We start from the raw sequence: 16,984 nt of genomic DNA, 5'->3' as shown, positions 1-16,984 counted from the left end.
GAACACTTTACAGTTTGAAACCAACTGAAATAAAATAACCCAATTTAAACTTAGAGCTAAATGGGGAAGGGAACTGCCTTAAGTGGCAGTGTCAAATTATAAATTCAGTCCTTGGCACCAAAACTCATTAACTTAGGGTTACATGCTTGACAAATGAAATGTAAAACTTCTGTGACTTGTCTAAGAAACCAGGTCAAGGTTTTATGAACAACTGCCTCATACCATAAACACCAACATACATAATCATGTTTTAGGATGGGAATAAAAAATGAGGTGTCATTGCTATAAGTGACAAGAGTACATTATATCTGAATTCTACAGATAATCCCGGAACTAACCTCTGTCTTGCAAACAGACATAAAATATGGCAAAATGAAATTGGTCTGTTTAAATTACTGCTTGAATCTTCCCATATTAAACAAACACACACATCTACTCAACAGGAAACATAGCTTGCAAAAACAAAATTTCAAACACAATCTTCCAAAAATAAAAAGCTAATCCTCCTCTCACCAGGAACTCCTGGCTTTTGGCCTACAATCTTTGCATAACCAAAATGTACTTGGATAAGCTTTCAAGGTGGCCTAAGCTATCTCGGAAAAAAAACTAAAAATATACTTCACTGTGGCAAGACTGCAGATGAGCAAAGATGAATCCACCAAGGGTCACAATAGAGGTGAAGCCCACATTTCACCAAAGGAGAAAAAGGAGCCTATAAAATATGCAATTCAATTTTAACTGACCAAGTAATAAAACCTGTACATAAAAGTACAGGAAAGGGGAATGACACTGTGGATGGTAAAATTTTTACTAAACTGAAGCAAATTAGGTTTCACTAATTCCCACAAAGCAGCCCAGATCTAGCAGTCCAACTCCACGAGCATATTATACAGGGAAAAGCTAAGAAGAACCAATTATCTAGGTATCCCCACCAGCTGAAACCCTTCTGGGGATGAATTCAAGAAACTTTTTTTTTTTTTTAAGTTGTAGATGGACACAACACCTTTATATTATTTATTTATTTTTATGTGGTTATGTGGTGCTAAGGATCAAATCCGGTGCCTCATACATGAGAGGTAGTGCTCTACCACTGAACTACAATACCACTCTGAAAGTCAACCTCTTGAGTCTCAGTTCAGCCTCCAGAAGAGGAGAAACTAGAAATCACCTAAAGGAATTCTGTAATTTTGTACAAGATCACAGTGGTGCTGACTGGGAATAAATTTTCTCCTATAAAGTAAAGCAAAGCATTCTTCTCATTGGCTGGGTGATGAGGGGGATGTCCCGAGGGAAGGCCAAGGTATTTTATTTGTAGCCTCTTATGACATCTTTCTTAGAAGTCAGGCAGATAAACAGGAGTTAGCAAAAAAAAAAAAAAAAAAAAAAAAAAAAATGGGGGGGCACGATGGAGGTGGTTTACTGGGCATTGAACCCAGGTGAACTTCTCTACCACAACTTCTGCCATCCTATATCTAGCTGCAAAAACAGAAACAGAACAAAACAAAACAACAACAACAAAAAAAAAAAACTAACTAGATTTCCTACTTCAATACTCTCAACTCAAAAAAAGCACAGTATTCTTTATAACATATTACCACCAAGCTATATCCCCAGCTCTTTTTATTTTTTATTTTGAGACAGGGCATTGCTACATTGCTGAGGCTGGCCTCAAATTTGCCTCCAGCTTCAGCCTCCTGAGTTGTTGGGATTATGGGCATGAGTCAACTGTACCCAGCAGAAAAAAAATCCTTTTAAGTTAAATACCCTAACCCTAACAAACTATGATACTAAAAGAAAAACTTTAATTTATGTTCTTACATAATTATTTGATCCATCTATGAGTATGTGCCTTATCCAAAATTATCATGTCTTGAATTAAAAAAAAAAAAAAAAGCATGTTGCTTCCCCCCCCTACATAAAATGAGAAAGGAAAACTTTCCCAAGACAGTAGTGCTAGATAACCACTCAACTGAGACCTGTGGTATAGGTGCACTATATTGAATAAGCTGACTTGAAACAGTAGATATGGAAAACACTCCTTCCTTCAACTACAAAAACAAATACATTTCAAAGCCAAATGAAAGACCACTTGCCAAATCTCTCCTGAACTAACACAAAAAAGAACAGTGTATTGAGATCAGAAAAATATTTAATTTATAGATGCTGGGCCTGAGTCAACAGATACAGTATCTAAGGAAAATTATGGTTACCATGTATTGAAATTTTGTTCTATACAAGGGAACATACTAAGATTGTGTGTATAAACTCACCTAAAAGTCTGATTCCATTATTCTAAGGCTACAGAGAAAGGCTAAATTCTCCAAGCTAATTTTTTTGTATAAAATTCAGAAACAGATACCCCTTTTTTCTTTTTTTTGGGGTGGGGGGGATGATGCTAGGAATTGCCTCATATGCTATGCAAGTGTTCTACCACTGAGCTACATTCCTACCCACCCTTTTTTAAAGCTTTTTTTTTTTAAATATTTTTTTAGATGTTGATGGACCTTTATTTTATTCATTTATTTATATGTGGTGTCGAGAACACATGTTGCGCAAGTGCTCTACCACTGAGCCACAACTCCAACCCTTTTTTAAGCTTTTTAATATGGTCTCAACCTGTGATCCTCCTCTCTTAGCCTGAGTAACTGGGATTACAGGCCTACACCACAGCACCCTGCTAGAGACAGGATCTTAAAAGATTATGTTATTTGCCTCACCTTTTACCCACTAACAAAGACTTCTAAAGGCTACTAAACAAAACAAGACTAATGAACAGGCTTCATTTCTAAGGTATATACCAAAATAAAGTAGGAAAAATACATTTGACTTTATAAGATTTGATTCTATGGGGAGCAGACAAAACATGTCACAGATACCTGTGAGGGTAGCAGCTAACAGTGCTTGGCTCGCAATACACTCCAACAGCAAGTCCCATTCCCTCTTCTTTCCACACAGACCCTAAGCCTCCCAACTTCACCACAACTTCTGCCATCCTTACTTCTAGCTGCAAAAAACAGAAACAGAACAAAACAAACAAACAAAAAAAACTAACTAGATTTACTACTTCAATACTCTCAACTCAAAAAAAGCCCAGTATTCTTTATAACACATATACACTTTATAACATATACAATACACACATTGTTGATGGACTTCCAGTATTCTTTTTAAACCATAAATCAGAACATGTCACTCTCCTGCATAAGACTCCCCAAGGGCTTCTTGCGCACTACAATAAAATCCAAGCAACTTTAGGTGACCTGCAAGGCCCAACTTAATTTGGTCTGTTTACTCTCCCAATTGCTCACTAAGCTAGGCAACTTGTGGTTCCTTTCAGTTTCTCTACCAAGCAGCCAAGCCCTTCCTAGCCTGAGGCCTCTGTCCTCCTTTACACTCCCCTGGAATGCTGGCCCAGGCTCATTCATGTGGCTGGCTCCTCCTTAAACTTAGGACCATGGTTCAAATGTCATCTCCCAGAAGAACCTTTCCCATCACCCTACAGGGTAAACTCCTACCAGTTACTATTACATCCCCCTTTTGGGTCCTTTATGTCATAATCTAAAATGGAAAACTGTATTTGATTATATTTTGTCTTCCCCCACTAGAATATAAATTCCCTTGATTCCCTACCATATTTGTTGAAAAGAGAAATAAACAATACATGTATAGGGCTTATTTGAAACAAAGTTTGAAATTTTACCAAGGGACAAAAATTTATTTTAACACAAGGTAAAAAGGACACAAAGATATCAAGTTTACCAAACTTAACCTACAATTTCAGTATTCTCTATCAATAGTCAGTATTCTCAGTAAAAACCTCAAAAGATTTCTTTTTGAACTTCACAGAATGATTATAAAGTTCATCCAAAAGAATACACAGCCCAGAACTGTCAAAGTCTGAAAAAAGCAGAGTAATAAACCAGTGACTAACACTACCAGGAATGGAATAATAAAACAATAGTAATTTAAAGAGTATTGTAATAAAGGTGAGCTCAAGAAAAAATAAAGACAAATTAGAAACACTTCCAGCTGGGCATGGTGGTGCATGCCTGTAATCCCAGCAACTCAGGAGGGTGAGACAGGAGGATAGAAAGTTTGTAGGCCAGCCTCAGCAATTTACAGAGGCCCTAAACAACTTATCAAGACCCTATTTCAAAATAAAAAATAAAAAGGGCTGGGGATGTGACTCAGTGGTAAAGTGCCTCTGGGTTCAATCCCCAGTACAAGGGGGAAAAAAAAAGTTGTCTTCTCTCTCAGTTCTCTTTCCTATAGCAACCAACATTACGGTGTATCCTTTCAGTATATCCTATGATTACAAGAAAATACACATAAATTATTTTTCCTCTTTAAAACATTACAACAGTAGTCTATTATAAATAACATTGCTCACTTTGCTTTTCTAGTTTGATAGATGAGTGAATATCTTAAATTCACCCATTCAGTGAAACCCAGAAGACTAATAATGAAGACTGCCAACAATTTTCTAAACTTTATTTTTTTGTGTGGTGCTGAGGAGCGAACCCAGTGCCTTACACATGCTAGGTAAAGTGCTCTTCCATTGAACCACAACCCCAGCCCTGCTAACAATTTTTTGAGTACATGAATACCATTTTTTAGCTACTAGCTTCATGCTAATTACATTATCTCAATTTTCAAACGAGCAAAGTAAGGAAGTAAATAATGTGCCCAAGGTCACACAGCAACACTGGTAACCTAGCTAGTGTTGGCTATCTAACTGTATAACACTACAAAAGAATAGCTGGGAGGCAGGAGATATGCATACATATAGAAAGAGTAAATATCTTAATATGTAAAGAACTCTTCAATCTGGAAAAAAAAGCCAATAACCAAAATTTAAAAATGGCCACAGAACAGGGCTGAGATTGTGGGTCAGCAGTAGAGCGCTCACCTAGCATGTACAAGGCCCTGGGTTCAATCCTCAGCACCACATAAAAATAAATAAAATATATGTGTTGTGTCCAACTACAACAACAACCACAAAAAAAGAAAAATATCTGAAAAAAAATAACCACAGAACAAAAGCAGGAAATTTAGGAAAGAAATATAACTCCCCATAATAAAAATGTTCAACTTCAATAGGATTGATAAAAGGCCAAGCAGGATCACAGTTTTTCATATATTGTCAAAAAGTTTAAGCTCACACAAGTACACAAAATATATATGTGTATGTAAATAAACATATATAAACAAAAAGTAATCATTGTTTACCCATTTTTTTTTGACCAAAGAAATATAGTGGCCAGAAATTGATTAAACAAATTATTATATTTTCATACAGTGGAAGTGGGATACTAAGTAACTGTTAATCAAAGAGGTAGCTTTAAACAAACTTGAAACAGTAGTAGACAAAAGAATACCAATATATTATGACCCATAATACAGAACAGTATATACACAGAGGAAAAAATCTGGAAGAACACGCAACAAATAGCAGATTACATCTAGGAAGTGGTACTGGTACTTTGAATTTTTTTTATATAATCCTATACTGTACTTCCAGAATATATTATTTAAAACAAAAAAAGACAAAGATTTTTAAATAACTTCTTCCTCATGCATTAAATGGCTTATGTGAAGGGCTAGGGCTGTAGCTCAGTGGCAGAGTACTTAGCTAGCATGTGTGAGGCACTGGGTTCTATCCTTAGCACCACATAAAAAAACTAACAAATAAAGGCATATTGTCTATCTACAACTATAATTTTTTTTTAAAAAATGGCTTGTGTGAACAAAAAGTCACTTTTGCTTCCCCCTCCTCCAGGGTGTATACTCCTTTGTCTGGTACCTTTGCACTGTACCCGTTTTAGATCATAACTCCTAGACAGCACAAGTTTTGATTCCATTCCAAATATTTCCAAATAATGTAAGAGTTACTGTGATTCAAAAATGAATTAAAAGAACTCAATAAAAAGTAGTGCAAAGTTATTACTTAAAACATGCATTTTCAAAATTATATAATCTAGGACTGGGATTGTATGGCTCAGTGGTAGAGTGCTTGCCCAGCATGCGTGAGGAACTGGGTTCAATCCCCAGTGTTGAGAGCCACGGCCAGGTCAAGATGGTGCCTGGCATTTTGCCAGAAGGGGCGGCTCCAGCTGCCTCGGGTGCCCACTTCTTTTGAGTTCTAGCGGAGTTTCCATTGAGTTCCCATTGAGTTCTCGCGGAGTTCCGGTGGAGTTCACGTGGAGTTCCGGTGGAGTTCACGTGGGTTGGGGAATAAAGTTCGTTCTTGCTTGAATCTACAAGTGGCTCGGGATCTCTCGGTTATTTGTGCCCAGCCAGACTGCGGCACCCCAGCACAACATAAAAAAACTAAATAAACAAAATAAAGGTATTGTGTCTATCTACAACTAAAAATATTTTTTAAATTATATAATTTTTAAAAATTATATAAGTTTAGAAAAAATCTATATGCTATTGCCAAGGGAAATGAACTGCCTATTCAAATCTGAACTGTGTATGACAACAAAAATGTCAACAAGAATGACAGTTAAACAAAAGTAAGGGAGAACTGGATTAGACAAAGGGAAGGGAGGGGAGAGGGAATAGGAAGGACAGTAGTATTAATCAGCATAACTTTCTTAACCTTGTATTTGAATAAATGACCAGATTACTCTACATCATGTGCATCCACAAGAATAGGATCCTAATTAGAATAAGTGATACTCCACGTATGTATAACATACCAAAATACTTTCTACTGTTATGCCTATGTAAAAAGAACAAATAAAATAATTTAAAAAATAAAAAGCACAGGGGCTGGGATTGTGGCTCAGTGGTAGAGCGCTCGCCTAGCACGGGCGGGACCCAAGTTCAATCCTCAGCACCACATAAAAATAAAGGCATTGTGTTGTGTGTCCATCTACACCTAAAAAATAAATAAATATTTTGTAAATAAATAAATAAATAATAAAAAGCACAGGAGAAGGAGCAAGCTATAACTAAAGGTGACCCTCATAACAAATCTAAAAGTCAAACCAGGGGTTGTGGAGTATGCCTATAATCAGGAAGCTGAGGCAGGATTATTTGAGCCCAGAAGATCAAAACCAGCCTGTGCAACATTGTGAAATCTCATCTCTTATAAAAAGAAAACTATCACCGCCATCATCATCATCATCATCGGACTCAAAATTTTGCAGGAAAAAAATGTAACCTTAATATATCCTGATCTCAGCCGGTGGCACATGCTTGTAATCCCAGCAGCTCAGGAGGCTGAGACAGGAGGATGGAGAGTTCAAAGCCAGCCTCAGCAACAGCAAGGAGTTAAGCAACTCAATGAGACTCTTTCAGACTCCACTGTCTCTAAATAAAACAGTAGGGCTGGGGCTCAGTGGTTGAGTGCCCCTGAGTTCAATCCCCACCCCCAAAACATATATACACATACTATACACACATACACATACTACACACACACACACACACACATATACACACATATATTTATATTTAAAATATCTCCTGATTTCATACAGTTTGTGTATGATAAAGCAAAAACAAACCAAAATACAAAAGATCCAAATTTTATTCCTCAAGTAGACATTGTAAAGGGGGGAGAAAAAACAAAATAATTTTGTAATCTTGACTTTTTCTTCTTTTGCTCCTGACTAATCTACTTAAGGATGTGGGTTTTGATGTAAAACTACTAGGCATTACTATTCTTTCAAAAGAATCCCCAAATTCTATCACAATCCTATCAACCAGCCATTCCAAATTCACAAATTTTTCCCCCCCCGCACTGAAACTACTCCAAAATTTCCTGCATATGTAAAGCTAAAACATTCTTGCATTCTAATATTATCTATGTGGTCTCTGAGATGATCCAATCCCATGTTTACTTTCTCTTCCTCCCCAAAAATCTCAGTGAAGTGACAAAAATATTTTTTAAAGAAATACTTGGGGGCTGGGGATGTGGCTCAAGCGGTAACGTGCGAGCACGAGGCAATGGGTTCGATCCTCAGCACCACATAAAATAAAATAAAGGTGTCCACCGAAAACTGAAAAATATTTTTAAAAATTCTTAAAAAAAATACATGGTTAATTAGCTAACTATGAACATGTTATTTCCCTGACACTGGTGAAATTTCTACCTGTACCTCAATTTCTGAAAACTACTCAACATCAAATTGCCATACATATATCAGACATTTACTACAACAACCACACTAACCCTAGCTACTAGGCTCTTTTCTATGCACTTAACAAATATTTACCACTCCTGAATGCAGGGTATTACTCTAGGAATTTTAAAACTAAATCAGATACACATGTGCCTATAAAGAGCTTACGGTCTAGTAGAGACTACTTGTCATGTACATTACAACAGAGCAAAGGTAAAGCATTAAGAATTTTGATAACACCAGGTGCAGTGGTGCATGCCTGTAACCCCAGCAACTAGGGAGGCTGAGGCAGGAGGATCACCAAGTTAGAGGTCAGCCTCAGCAATTTATCAAGGCCCTAAGCAACTTAGCAAGACCCTGACTCAAAATATAAAATAAGGGGGCTAGGGTTGTAGCTCAGTGGTAGAGCACTTGCCTAGCTCATGGAGGCACTGGGTTTGATCTTCAGCACCACATAAAAATAAAGGTATTGTGTCCATCTACAACTAAAATTTTTTGAAATGTTTTTATATATACATATACATATAAAATAAAAAGGTATGGGGATGTGGCTCAGTGGTTAAGCCCCCATTTAATCTCCAGCCCTGCCCCCACAAAAAAAAAATTACAAAGACTTTAGAGGGAGTGCGAAGGAGACTTACTGATTGAAATGATATGTGATCAAACCCTTGAAAAATAGGCAAAACTGAACATGTAGTGGAGTCTGAAAGAGTGTGATAGAAAAGAGCACTCCAGAAAAAAGCACAGTACAGGAAAAACCAAACTTTGGCGGGGGGGGGGGGGGGGGGTGGATACTAGAGATTGAAACCAAAGGTACTTAACCACTCAGCTACATTCCCAGCCCTTTTTTTTTTTTTTAATTTGAGACACTGTCTCACTAAGTTGTTTAGGGCCTCACTAAATAGCCGAGGCTGGTCTCAAACTTGTAATCCTCCTGCCTTAGCCTCCCAAGTCACTGGGATTATAGGTGTGCACCACAGTGCAGGGAAAAAAACAAACTCTTAATACAACATGAAATGGATATATTATTTAATAGTTCAAACAGAATAAACAAACATGCCATACCTCAGTGTTAATACAAAGATTATCACTTTAAAGAAAATAACATTCCTTTTCCTTTAATTTTATGGCATGAATATCTTTATAAAACTAATATTACAGAGCTGGAAATATAGCTCAGAGGTAGACAGCATGTATAAGGCCCTGGGTTTGAATCCCAGCACTGAAAGAAAAAAAAAAAAAGAGAGAAAAGAAAAAGAAAACTGATATCAAAAGTGAATTTTCCAATGTAGCATTAAGAATATAGTTCATGGCCAGGTTTGGTAGTACACACCTGTAAATCAGCAGCATGTGAGGCTGAGGCAGGAAGACTGCAAGTTCAAAGCCAGTCTCATCAACTTAATAAGGCCCTAAGAAACTTGGTGAGACCCTGTCTCAAAATAAAAAATATAAAGGGCCAGGGATGTGGCTCAGTGGTTAAACATCCCTGGGTTCAATCCCTGATGTACCTCAGTGGCTGAGTTCTTGCTGAGCGTTCATGAGGCCCTGGTTTGGATGCCCAGCACTAAAAAAAAAGGTCTTATTTATCTATACTTTTATATAAAAGTTTTATACAAAAGTCCCTCATACTTAAAAAAAAATCCAAAGATCTAACTGAAAAAAGCAATAGCTAATTTGCAAAATAATTTAACCTATTTCTTTAGGTCTCAGAATTTCTTAATCACTGACATAATAAAACTTCCATCATTGTAATACTTAAATGCAATGAAGCACAGTTAAATCCAGATAATCTCAAAGACATTTTTGTTAAAGAAGATACTCAGTCAGGCACTGTGGCACATGCTGTAATCTAGCTACTAGGGAGGCTGAGACAGAAAGTTTACAAATTCTAGGCCAGCCCTGGGCAATTTAGCGAGACTTTGTCTCAGAATAAAATAAAAAGGGCTGGTGATACAGCTGGTGGTTAGAGGAGTTGCCTATGTTCCTGGGTTCAATTCCCAATACTGAGTATTGTTTTGGTGAAAAGATAGTCATCAAAATAGATTAAAAATTAATCAGGGCATAGGCTGGGGTTGTGGCTCAGCAGTGGAGTGCTTACCTAGCACATGCGAGACGCTGGGTTCGATTTTAAGCACCACATAAAAATAAATAAATAAAAGGTATTGTGTCCAACTAAATAAAATATTTTTGAAAAATTAATCAGGGCTAGGGCTGTAGCTCAGTGGCAGAGCACTTGCCTAGCATGTGTGAGGCACTGGGTTCGATTCTAAGCACCACATAAAAATAAACAAAATAAAGGCATTCTGTGCATCTACAAATATAAAAAAAAATTAATCAGCTGGGCCCAGGGGCACATGCCTGTAATCCCAGCAGTTTGGGAGGCTGAGGCAAGAGAATCACAAGTTCAAAGACAGCCTCAGGAACTTAGGGAGGCTAAGCAACTCAGCAAGATCCTGTCTCTAAATACAATATAAAAAAGGGCTCAGGATGGGGGTCAGTAGTCCCTGAGTTCAATAGCCGGTACCCCGCCAAAAAAACAAACTAGTTTTCTAGTTATCTTCATATCACTGATGTAGATCGATACCGTTTATTCAAACTATGTTTTCATTGCAGAAATGTAATATTTTGAAGAACTTTTAATTTCATATTTAAGCTGAATATCCAAAGTGATCTTTCATTCTCCATTCACTCCAATTTTTGTTTTAAATATCAATCATCATGTTGAATCACTCCCTGGATGATATGGTATAATGGAATGAGCACTACAGTAGATATCAGAAACTTGGCTTCTGCTACTGCCCATTTGCAATAACTTAAGCAAATCACTTCATTCTCAACTTATTCAGTTTATTCAAAAGTAAAACCAGTAAGGCTAATCTAAGATCCTACTTTCTATAATTCTATAAATCATTAGCATTTTGTTTTAATCAAATTTAATGTGATTTTGTGATCACTTAAATAAAAGTAAGAGTGGCACACATGAAAGAATTAAACTGTCTAAAGAACTCCACAGGAACACTGTTTTATAAGGTCTCAGACTTTCAAATGCAAAGGGTGGGGGGAGTAGGTTGTATCAGAAGACTATCCAAGTAATATTTTTGACCACACAAGTTCCTGGGGCAGCAGAAATGGTAGAACAGTATAAACGTTCAAGGAAAAACACTACCACAAAAATATCAAAATAAAAAACAGATGCTCAACACAATATTATTGCTACATTACAGAAACTTTTCATAGTTTTTCAATACTCTCAAGAAGTCCTGATAGAAAACGCTTTCTTAGTGCTGGGCATATAGCTCAGTTGGTAGAGTGCTTGCCTTGCACACACAAGGCCCTGGGTTCAATCTCCAGCACCATCACCAAAAAAAAAGAAAGAAAGAAAAAAAGAAAATGCTTTCTTAATCATCAAAATTACCTTTCATGCTGTGGCACATGTCTGTAATCCCAACTGCTTGGAAGGCTGAGGTAGGATAATCTCGAGTTCAAAGCTAGCCTCAGCAACTTAGTGAAGCCTTAAGCAACTCAGAGAGGCCCTGTCTCTAAATAAAATATTAAAAAGGGCTGGGGATGTGGCTCAGTGGTTAAATGTCCCTGGGTTCAATCCCTGGTAACAAAAACTAAATAAATAGATAGTTTTTCATATCCTCCAACCTGAAAAGGACAAAGTTATCAGACAATCCGAAGACTGAATTATTTGTGGATATAACTGACCTATTCAACTATGCTTTATGCCTTTATAGCATTTAGTAATCCACCCAAAACATTAAAGGAACATCACATTGATTCTACAAGTGAATGACTGAAAACACATGAGCCTCTTACCTACAAATCTGTATATAATAAATTCAGATCAAACTTTACTACTTGCTTTGTACCATAGTCTAATAAAAATTAAATATGTGAAGTAAAAGAAAAGATGGAGCCTGGCGCTATAACACGTGTCCATAGTCCCAACTACTGGAGAGGCCAAGGCTTAATCCCAGGAATAGAAGGCCACACATTGAAATCCCATCTCAAAATAAATAAGTAAGAACAGATGGAAGTAACTAAAGAGTTTTATCATATCCAGGCACAAATAAGAATTTGAAATTACAACTAAGATAGATCACAAAATATAATTAAAACTAAGTAACAAAAACATATAAAAAACGAACAAGCCTGAGTGATGGCACATACTAGTAAACCCAGGGACTTGGGAGACTGAGGTTAGAGGACAGCAAGTTCCAGGCCAGCCCCAGACTAATTGTCATAGTTTCATAGTTTTTATTTTAAACTAAGAGGACAGTCCAAACACTTAAGTTTTACTATATTTTTTAAATCTACAAAAGCATCAAGTTAAAATATATATATATATATTTCTCTAGAGGCCATGGAGAGAATTATAGCTTCCATAGATACGTCACAGCAGATAACAGGTATATTCTGATAAGTAATGTGAATACATTTTTCTAACTAGATTCCTATGTTTATTCATTCAATAAAAAATTTGCAGTGTCTGGTGTGAATATACTATGTATACAACCGGAGATATGAAAAATTGTGCTCTTTATGTGTAATAAGAATTGTAATGCATTCCGCTGTCATATATAAATTAAAAAATTTTTTTTTAAATTTGCAGTGTCAAACTCTCTCTCTCTCTCCCTCCCTCCCCCTTACTAGGTGCTTAACCAGAGATAAAATCAGAGAAGGGCCTATCCTGCTCTCAAAAAGAGATAAACCAGAACATAAATACCAACAGTACAAGGTAGAAAGTGTAAGCACTGAGAGAGATAAGCAGATAAAGCAATACAGGATCTCAGAGGGAGTTGTTACTACCTCACAGAAACACAACCTTTTCAATCTGTTTAAAGCAATTTCATAACTGTTAACTCCCTTTAGGCGCATAACAGCCGCCCATAGATAGATAAATGGTTTCCTAATATTAGAGATAAGGAAACTGAAGCACAGAGAAGTTGATATGTTCGAAAACGTCAGTTACAAGAAGAATCAGAAATTAATATTACATTTTCTCCGGGGGAGTAGTTCAATATATGGCATATCTTTTGTAAAAGTTAAGAGTATTTTGGTATTTAACTAATCATTTCCTAGTACGACTATTTTACATGTAAATACATATACATACACATACCTTGATTTTCATTAACCGCTGGGCTTAAGGCAAGACAAGCAACTGGAAACTATAAATATGAAAGTAAACTTCCAGTGGATTTTAATAGAATGAAAAAATTAGATTTCTCTCTAGCAATTTGTGGTTAATTCTTCTGTAATTTTTACCTATGTATAAATAAGATTCTAAAATAGGTCTGATCCTGAGTCCAGGCAAGTGCAAGCTGGTTTATCCAATAAGTTATCTTTATGAAAGTATACATCAAAATATTTCCATGAAACTACTAAAACTTAAATACTGTCATGCCATCAAATTTTCAGTGACCCAGAATCATCGCAGTTATTGATCAGAATATACTGAAGGAAGGAAGGAATATGTATAGGCATTTTAAAATCCCAGACCTGTTGCTCTCTGCACACAGTCACGTTCAGCCAGCCTCCCATCATTGCCTCACGAGGGGGCACACAAGAATTGTAAATTTCAATATAATTAGGACATAATTAAGAAAGCAAACCTGATGCAGGTGAATATACTAATCCCAAAGATTAGAATGCCCCATACCCCTACTCTCCAAGGTTAATTCTGTTGAAGAGGCACCGTAGCAATGAAACTCTTGACATTTCCTAGGCAAATACTTCTCATAAATACCATTTATTCCCATCTATTCCTTTAATCCACGACTACTCCTGGTCTAGGTAATTCGAAGAATTCAATCACCTCTCCATTAAAGCTGATTTCTCCATTATACTTTTTCCAAATCCTTCATCTGGCACACGAAAACACCAACAATAAACGGCGGAAGGTATAGGGTTCGGATCTTTGCCAGCTCCACCACTACCCACCCTTCGCCATTACAGCCCGAAGTGGTCAGGTTAGAAAGGTGAACTACTCGGCTCCTTCACGTACTCGTCCAACGCTGTCACCCTCCCTAACCCTTCCACACTCCCAAGACGGCCACTAACTCCGCCTAAGAGTGAGCCCAGGCCCGCCACCTGCGCGGGCCCCACCCGGGGAACCCTTGGCCATCGCGTCCCCCCTCCGCCAACCCTGCAGGCTCCGCTCGCCCCTTCCCCACAGGACACGTCGGGGTCGGCCCCAGCCCGGCCGCAGCCCATTCTTCTTCCAAACTCCAGAAGCCTCCACTCGCCTAGCCCGAGCCCTCCGCCGCGCTCGACTCGCCCCTGGGTGGCCAAAGAGAAGGGGCCGGCAGCTGGGACGGGACCCGACCTAGCGGGGCCCGCGACGCCCTTCCCCAGGACGAAAAGCTGCCCCCAAGGCCGGTGCCCTGAGAGTCCTCGGAAGCCCCGGGGCGAGAAGGGGCCCGGAGGCCGGCGCTGCGGGCGCCGGGGCCTACTCACCGGGAGCTGGCAGAGCGTGGGAGCCGGCGCGTCCCCCGGCCTAAGGAGCAGGACGCGGCCCCGGCGCGCGGCCCTACGCCGGGACCTCGCTCGGCGCGGCGAGCCAGACACTCACTCCAGCCGCTGCCGCCGCCGCTGCTGCTGCTTCGCCACCTTGGCCGCCATCTTGACTCAACCCCTCTCCCTGCCCCCCCCCCCCCCCAGCCCAGCGGCCGCGGCTAAGGCGGCTCCGGCGCCGGCTCCTCCTCCTTCCGGAGGGCTTAGAGACCGACTCCCTCCGCTGGCGGAGCGCCTTTCTTACTTCGGCGGAGCTTCCTGGGTCGCGCAGCTCCGGACTCCTTCTGGTTTCGCCTCAGTGTGGCGGCAGCGGTCCCCCCCAAACACAAATAGGCCGGGGCAGCGTCGCCCCCAATGGGACCCAGCGCTGCTGCCATGGCGCACCCGGCCTGAGGAGCCTGCCGCGAGCCGGCCCGCTCCGGAGCGCTCGGGGGCTACCTCCCGGCGTGGGAAAGGGCAGGGCGCCCGTCTATGCCTCGGGTCCTGCTACCCCCCTCTACGGCACGGCTGGATGGCGACGGCCTCCACTGCCCGGGGCTGCAAAGACAGAATCCGGGTCCACGTGGCACGCCGACTTACCCGATACTTTAGCACCAAGCCCTCACCGAAATGCGAAATGCCGGGCGAGGCCGATTTGCCCATCACATCGCTCTTGAATCTAACTCCGAAGAGGAGTTAGGGCCCTCGAGACTCAGGAAGTGCACACTCCCCCCCACTGACTCTTCTAGTGAAATTACTGGCCAGTTCCCCGTGACCGCATACTTTTCCTTTAGTAAAATCACCATTCACATCCCAAAATTGAAAAGGGAACGCAAAGTTAAGGTATTTTGCCGTTTCGGAAAACATTCATCCGGATAACGGGGCTAAACCATATAATTAGAAAAGCCCCTGGTGCCTGTCATCTCAGTGACTCCCAAGGCTGAGGCAGGAGGATCCCAAGGTCCAGGCCAGCCTGGGTGACTAAGTGAGCCCCTCAACAATTTAGCGAGACCCTTTTCAAAACAACAACAATAAAATGTTTAGGGCTAGGGATGTATTTCAGTGGTAAAGTTCCTCTGGGCTCCACCCATACTATCCGCCTCCCATCTCCCCTCCCCGAAAAAGAAATGGGTTAGAAAATGATGAATTAAAAAGAGGCGAGAAGTCTGCTTGCAAAACGTGGGAACTTTCTGTTATGGTGACACATGCCAGTAATTCCAGCGATTTGGGAGGATGAGGCAAAAGGATCATAAATCCAAGGCCGGCCTCAACAATTTAGCAAGAACCTGTTTGAATATAAAAAAATTAAAAGCCTGGCCATGTAACTTAGTAGTAAAGTGCCTCAGGGTTCAGTCCTGGGTCCCCTCCACCCACCAACACCCCCGCCAAAAAATAACCCACAAGATGTGGAAGTTTATTTTCAAATGCTTTTCCTTAAACACATTATATTGTGAGGCAGGACAAGGGTATTAAATTGGACGGCAGGGTTTGGGTCAGCTCTGAAACCTAGCAGGCACCAGACTTCGTGTACAAAAGATGGAGAGAAGGTTGGGGATTTAGTTCAGCGGCAGTGCGCTTGCCCTGAGTTTGGTCCTCGGCCCTGAAAGAAAAATAAAGATGGAGAGAGCACAGTATGCTGAGAAGCTTCAGTGTCAGAAGACAAATCCTACTTTTGAGTCGCAAAGATGCACTCAAACGCGGAACGCGGAACGGAATTTCAGTGGGTGCGGTTTTCCTGCCGGAGTCAGGGTCAACTGCAGCCTTCCCAATTGCACAGGCGCAGTGCTACTTACCCAGCATGGAAGCGTTGTGTCTCGGCTGTGTGTTGGCGGCGGTTCTAACGTGGGGTTTTCTCTGCTTTTGGGACTCTGCAGAACGAATGAAGACTGCGGAGCAAGCAGGCCTGTTGAAATCCGGAAGCCGAACCCTTCTCGTGATCGCGCACCCCGATGATGAAGCCATGTTCTTTGCTCCCACAGTGCTAGGTTTGGCACGCCTGAAGCACCGGATGTCCCTGCTCTGCTTCTCTGCAGGTAGGAGGCCTTAAGTGATCGCTGGGAGCCTGGGCTGTGAGGGATTTGGGTACTAGTCAACCTCAATATACTCCTTCCCGAAGGGTTTTCAATTGTAGGGAGCTAAATGAATACACCGAAGGTCTTTCCTTTGAACTCCTTCCAGGCTGACAGGGAGCAGCTGGCCTCCCAGGTGAGTTTGGGGGATGTCTGCAGCTTGCATACTCCACTCTCCGCTGGCAGGATTGAGGAGAGGAAAGGGAGTTTCTCACCATTGGTTCCACTCAGTGCCAGAATTTTCATTGGGAACTGGGACTGTATTAGTTATTTTGGAAC

General features: G+C 40.4%; 2 protein-coding genes across 23 annotated transcripts in view; one reads left to right on the top strand and one right to left on the bottom strand.

Moving 5' to 3' along the window:
- Ncor1 (nuclear receptor corepressor 1) overlaps positions 1–14,779 on the bottom strand; it is a 153,011-nt gene extending 138,232 nt beyond the window's left edge. For all 21 annotated transcript variants that reach the window (XM_071603044.1, XM_071603048.1, XM_071603058.1 and 18 more), the window contains exon 1: positions 14,601–14,779. The gene's annotated coding sequence lies outside the window, so the exon portion shown is untranslated. The remainder of the gene's footprint in view (positions 1–14,600) is intronic.
- Positions 14,780–16,288: 1,509 nt separating this feature from the next.
- The window catches only part of Pigl (phosphatidylinositol glycan anchor biosynthesis class L), an 88,235-nt gene continuing 87,539 nt past the window's right edge, over positions 16,289–16,984 (top strand). The window contains exon 1 of one of the 2 annotated variants that reach the window (XM_027924098.3): positions 16,289–16,669. In XM_027924098.3, the coding sequence (XP_027779899.2) occupies positions 16,435–16,669 (235 nt within the window). In that variant the 5' untranslated portion in view covers positions 16,289–16,434. The remainder of the gene's footprint in view (positions 16,670–16,984) is intronic. The other variant, XM_027924097.3, reaches the window with a different exon arrangement.

The sequence above is a fragment of the Marmota flaviventris genome, chromosome 17 (genome assembly GCF_047511675.1).
Source record: "Marmota flaviventris isolate mMarFla1 chromosome 17, mMarFla1.hap1, whole genome shotgun sequence".
In the NCBI taxonomy this organism is placed as follows: domain Eukaryota; kingdom Metazoa; phylum Chordata; class Mammalia; order Rodentia; family Sciuridae; genus Marmota; species Marmota flaviventris.
The sequence above is the reverse complement of the archived record's forward strand: the minus strand, read 5'-3'. Positions and strand labels throughout refer to the sequence as shown.